This window comes from Neofelis nebulosa, chromosome 10 (assembly GCF_028018385.1).
Source record: "Neofelis nebulosa isolate mNeoNeb1 chromosome 10, mNeoNeb1.pri, whole genome shotgun sequence".
In the NCBI taxonomy this organism is placed as follows: Eukaryota; Metazoa; Chordata; class Mammalia; order Carnivora; family Felidae; genus Neofelis; species Neofelis nebulosa.
Genome location: NC_080791.1, coordinates 64844241 through 64849817, shown reverse-complemented (window position 1 = coordinate 64849817; position 5577 = coordinate 64844241). Strand labels below are relative to the sequence as shown.

At 46.9% G+C, this 5577-nt stretch overlaps 1 protein-coding gene across 1 annotated transcript; it reads left to right on the top strand.

Moving 5' to 3' along the window:
* Positions 1 to 1093: 1093 nt before the first annotated feature.
* Positions 1094 to 5242, top strand: NLRP10 (NLR family pyrin domain containing 10). The gene is made up of 2 exons (XM_058688130.1): positions 1094 to 1549; positions 3183 to 5242. Exons 1-2 carry the CDS (start codon positions 1267 to 1269, stop codon positions 4817 to 4819), a joined length of 1920 nt encoding a protein of 639 aa, XP_058544113.1. The 5' UTR covers positions 1094 to 1266; the 3' UTR covers positions 4820 to 5242.
* The last annotated feature ends 335 nt before the right edge of the window (positions 5243 to 5577 follow it).

Below are 5577 nucleotides of genomic sequence, written 5' to 3'. Positions count from 1 at the left end.
CTACCTTATGACCCAGCAATAGTGATACTAGGAATTTATCCAAAGGATACGGGAGTGCTGATTCATAGGGGCACATGTACCCCAATGTTTATAGCAGCACTTTCAACAATAGCCAAATTATAGAAAGAGCCCAAGTGTCCATCAACTGATGAATAGATAAAGAAGATCTGGTTTATATATACAATGGAATACTACTTGGCAATGAGGAAGAATGAAATCTTGCCATTTGCAACAATGTGGATGGAACTGAAGGGTATTATGCTAAGTGAAATAAATAAAAGAAAACCAGATATCATATGTTTTCACTCATATGTGGAACTTGAGCAACTTAACGGAGGACCATGGGAGAAGGGAAGGGGAAAAATAGTTTCAAACAAAGAGGGAGGCAAACCATAAGAGACTCTTGAATATGGATAACAAACTGAGGGTTGGTGGGGGGGTGGGGGAGGAGGAAATGGATGATGGACATTGAGGAGGGCACTTGTTGGGATGAGCACTGGGTGTTGTATGTAAGCAATGTATCATGGGAATCTACCCCCAAAACCAAGGGCACACTGTATACACTATATGTTAGCTAACTTGACAATAAATTTTAAAAACAGAAAAGAAATCATGGGGCACAAAGTGAGCCCTCAAAGTGACTGTTCTTTTATTATTTGAACTTGTCTCCTTATCTGAATTAGAAAACTTCCAGCTTTGAAATCCTGTGTGTGCTTGAGTCCATGAGGCTGATTGTGAAGCCAATGGGTTGATGATATAGAGTTTCTACCTTCTTGCCAGGACTCCTCAGTAGTCCTAGCCAGTATGCTTCAACTCTGGATAGGTTCACAAAGTCAGGGAAGGGCTCACTTTGAAAACTTAAAGAAGTATATATTTTTAACCCAACTGTCTTAAGTAGGCATTTAGGGCCTGATAGTGTGTGTGAGAGGGAGAACGGGGGCGGAGGGAGAGATGGAGAGATAGAACCTATACACCCACATCCCTTCCTTCCTATTTGCTGGCACAGACACACGTCAGCTGACAAAGAGGCACAGCCGGGAATGAGTAAGAAAATTCCCTGCTGTCCCACCTACTCGCTTTTCTTGGAATTTTGCACACGTCTCTCTCTCCTCTCTCCTTGGCCTGGGCTCAGCAGCTTGCTAAACACCCAGAAAGGAGAGTGGCTGAGGTGCCTGCAGGCTGCTTTTCCCTCAGTGCTCACCTCTCTTCCCCTCTCCCTTGCTTCTCCAGGTCACTGGTCTCAACTCGACCCTTCACCCCAACACCATGGCCCTGGCCCACAGCCCCCGAGAGACATTGTTCTGGGTTTTGAGTGACCTTGAGGAGAAAAGCTTCAAGCAATTCAAGTTCCACTTACGGGACAGAAGCCTGCTTGAGAGGCAGCCGCAGCTGGCTCGGGGGGAGCTGGAGGACCTGAGCCGGGTGGACCTGGCTTCTTTGCTGATTTCCCTGTATGGAGCACAGGAGGCCTCAAAGGTGGTGCTCAGGATCCTGAAGGTCATGAACCTGTTGGAACTAGTGGACCAGCTCAGCCACATCTGTCTGAATGGTGAGTGCAGGAGGGGATGACAGGAGGTCAGGGTAGCCCCAGGACTATGTATGTAAGCAATGTATCATGGGAATGATACCCCCATGACATTTCCAGAGACTCCCACAGCCTGTGATTTATGCTGTCTCTTACTCTTGCCCTCTGTCCATGCCTAGGAGCACCAGTGCCCAGGGTCCTGGTGGTCTCCAGCCCAAGGCTCTGACAGCCTGAGCCGAAGGTGGGGATTTATTTACAGAAAGATTACTATTATCTTGTGGCCATAATGCCCCCACCTCCTGCCTCCAGTCATAGTGCCACAGAAAAGAAGAGGAGAGGAGAAGGACTTAGAGATTGGGGAAGATGTTGGTGAAGGGGATTCCGCTAAGCAGCAGAAATGGCATCAGGTGGTGGGGGTCTGACCTTGCCTTGGCTGCTGTCCTAGCAGGCAGCTCAGGCTATTTCCCACAGAGGACAGTCTGCTTCTGCGTCCTTCTCTCTCAAGGAACTGATGGATTGATGCCGCCCTAGAGTGCAGGATGGGCATGGAGCCCAGAAGTTCTCCTGTCCCTTCTCATGGGGTGCTGGGGGTGGTGCTCCATCCATAGACCCCTTTCACACCTGAGACCTCTTCTGGCACAAAGTCATGGCTTCTGCTCAGAAGCTGGTTTATCTTGAGCACCTGCTTTGATGACCAAAAATAGGTTTCTATTACTTCACTATCCTCCAGCTTCCCTTCCCTTTCTCCCCTCTCTGTCCTTATCATTTCAATTTTTAAAAAGTTTTTAATTGTTTTTTTAAAGTTTATTTATTTATTTTGAGAGAGAGAGAGAGAGAGAGAGAAAGAGAGAGAGAGAACAAGGGGAGGCAGAGAACCCCAAGCAGGCTCCGCACTGTCAGCACAGAGCCCACACAGGGCTCAATCCCACAAATTGTGAGATCATGACCTGAGCCAAGTCAAGAGTCAGATGCTTAACAAACTGAGCCACCCAGGCGGCCCTGTCTTCACCATTTGAAATGAGGATGTTTCATCGGAACACTCAGTCACATACACAGAGACTTTTACACATATACATATTCTTACAAACACCTACTTGCTGATGCACACTGACATGCCTTCCTCACACAAAAATACACAAGCTTTTGGGGTGCCTGGGTGGCTCAGTCAGTTATGCATCCAACTTCAGCTCAGGTCATGATCTCACAGTTTGTGGGTTCAAGCCCCACATCAGGCTCAGAGCCTGGAGCCTGCTTCAGATTCTGTGTCTCCCTATCTCTCTGCCCCTACCCTGCTCGTGCTCTGTCTCTCTCTCAAAAATAAGTAAACATTAAAAAAATACATAAACTTTCATAGGTGTACTCTCATGGGCATGTATGGATACAGTCACTCATACCCCACAGATACCCACACACACAAAACACACCCTTGCACACTCATATGGGTGTACACATGCACACCAGGCATGTAAATGTGTGCAGGTACACACACATACACATCTGTAGCAGTCACTGTCCTTGTGGCTGGAAGTATAAACTTCAGGAAGATAGAAGTTAGCATACAAAATGAAACTAGAGATCAGGATCTAGAGTGTGAACGGCCCTCTTGGTCCTTCTTTATCTCCACGTCACCCGCTAACACCCCATGTGTCTGGCTCAGATTACAGAGAAATATACCGAGAGCATGTGCGCGGCCTGGAGGAGAGGCAAGAGGGGGGACCCTGCGGCAGCCACAGCCAGCTGCTCCTCGTGGCCAGGCCTAGCCAGGAGAGCCCAGAATCGTCTGCCCTCCCCGTTCTGGAGCAAGAGCTGGACTCTGTGTCGCTGCAGGCTCTGTTTGATCCAGGAGAAAGGCCTTACCAAGCCCCGCCCACAGTGGTACTACAGGGGTCTGCTGGCACTGGAAAGACAACACTGGCCAGAAAAATGGTGCTGGACTGGGCCACTGGCACCCTTTACCAAGGCCGGTTTGATTATGTTTTTTATGTCAGCTGCAGAGAAGTGGTCCTGTTGCAGGAGGGCAGACTGAACCAGCTCCTCTTGTGGTGTTGTGGGGACAACCAGGCACCTGTGGATGAGATGTTGAGGGAGCCAGAGCGGCTGCTGTTCATCCTGGATGGCTTTGATGAGCTGCAGAGGCCCTTTGCAAAGGGCTTGAAGAGGCTGAGTCCGAGCCCCATGGGGGAAATCCTGCACTGTCTAATTAGGAGAGAGATGCTTTCCACGTCTTCACTTCTTATCACCACCCGGCCCCTGGCTTTGCCGAATCTGAAGCCCTTGCTGAAACAGTCGCATCATATTCACATCCTAGGCTTTTCTGAGGATGAGAGGAGGAAGTATTTCAGCTCCTATTTCACGGATGAGGAGCAAGCCAGAAATGCCTTTGACATTGTACAAGGGAATGATATTCTCTACAAATCATGTCAGATTCCAGGCATCTGTTGGGTGGTCTGCTCCTGGTTGAAGGAGCAGATGGAGAAGGGCAGGGAGATCTCAGAGACTCCCAGTAATGGCACAGACATCTTCATGGCTTATGTCTCTACCTTCCTGCCGCCCAGTGACAACGGAGGCGGCTCTGAGCTTACCCGGCACAGGGTCCTGATGGGTCTGTGCTCCTTAGCAGCTGAGGGGATCCAGCACCAGAGGTTCATGTTTGAAGAAGCTGACCTCAGGAAGTACAATTTAGATGGGACCAGGCTTGCTGCTTTCCTGAGCAGCATGGATTACCAAGAGGGATTTGACATCAAGAAGTTCTATACCTTCCGCCACATTAGTTTCCAGGAATTTTTTTATGCCATGTCCTACCTGGTGAAAGAGGACCAGAGTCAGCTGGGGAAAGAGTCCCACAGAAAAGTAAACAGCCTTCTGGATGAAGAGGGGCAGGCAGGGAACGAGGAGATGACCCTCAGTACACGGTTTTTATTGGACATATCGAGAAAAGAGACCTCCTCGAACTTTGAGCTAAAGTTCTCCCTCAAAATTTCTCCCTCGGTACAGCAGGATCTGAAGAATTTTAAAGAAAAAATGGAATCTATAAAATGTAATAGGGCCTGGGATTTGGAATTATCTCTGTATAAGTCTAAAATAAAGAATCTGGTAAAGGGCGTTCAGATGAGCGATATATCGTTTAAGATGGAACATTCAAATAAAAAGAAATCCCATGGCAAGAACTCATTTTCTGTCAAAACCAGCTTGAGCAATGGATGGAAAGAAAAGCAAAAATGTCCTTGTGACAATAATATAGCAAAGGCTCAAGAGAAGTCTTCTAATGGAAAAGGCAGAGAGGCAGAGGAATGAACGACGTGGCGGGTAGGAGCAGCATTTATCTGGGAAGCAGATAGAACTGAAGAGTTGGGAAGGTGGTGGGGGTAGGGACCGGAGGATAGGGGAAGACAGGGTGTAAAAAGGAATGGACAGATGAGAGATTACACTAATGGGTACTAGGAGTGGAAAAGCAGAGGAACAAATCGAAAATAACATTGGATAATAGGGGATCAGAAAACTTGGAACATAAGATGTGGGGAAAGTCCATGTGGAATGAGTTCCCAGGAACAACCACATTTACCATCAATGGCTCAAAATCAGTTATTCAAAATCCCCTCCTCCTAGAGGCTGTTTATAACCTCCTATACCGTAGAGTTTCAGTAACCCCTCTTATGTGTCAATGTCAGTCACCAAACATGTGATTTGACTCTTTGTATAAAATAAACTTCTAAATATAATAAACTATGGATTGTGCTTATTCTATAAAATGGGATAATGTGGAACATATCATATCAACATTTAAAGGAAATAGTGTACTGTGTCATACTGGAATATCCCTTTGACTTTGTACTTGTGATCAATTGCTGCTTAGATAGTAGCTCCCCATCTTTCTAGAAACTTCTAGAGTTTCCATGTTGGAAATAAGCCATATCTTGTTACAGATCTTTGGTCTTGGAAGGTCTACTGTGACTTGACTTAGCTTTGTACTAATACCATGTCACTTGTCCTCATTGGTGCCATTACCTCCCTTTTATTTTTGTAAAGACCAGTCAGTTCTAAGCGGTAACTCA

Excerpts from the sequence above, each read along its gene's own strand:
- NLRP10 (XM_058688130.1), top strand. The coding sequence starts at position 1,267 with ATGGCCCTGGCCCACAGCCCCCGAGAGACATTGTTCTGGGTTTTGAGT. Across the intron at positions 1,550-3,182 it reads CAGCCACATCTGTCTGAATG|ATTACAGAGAAATATACCGA; the intron begins GTGAGTGCAGGA and ends TGTCTGGCTCAG.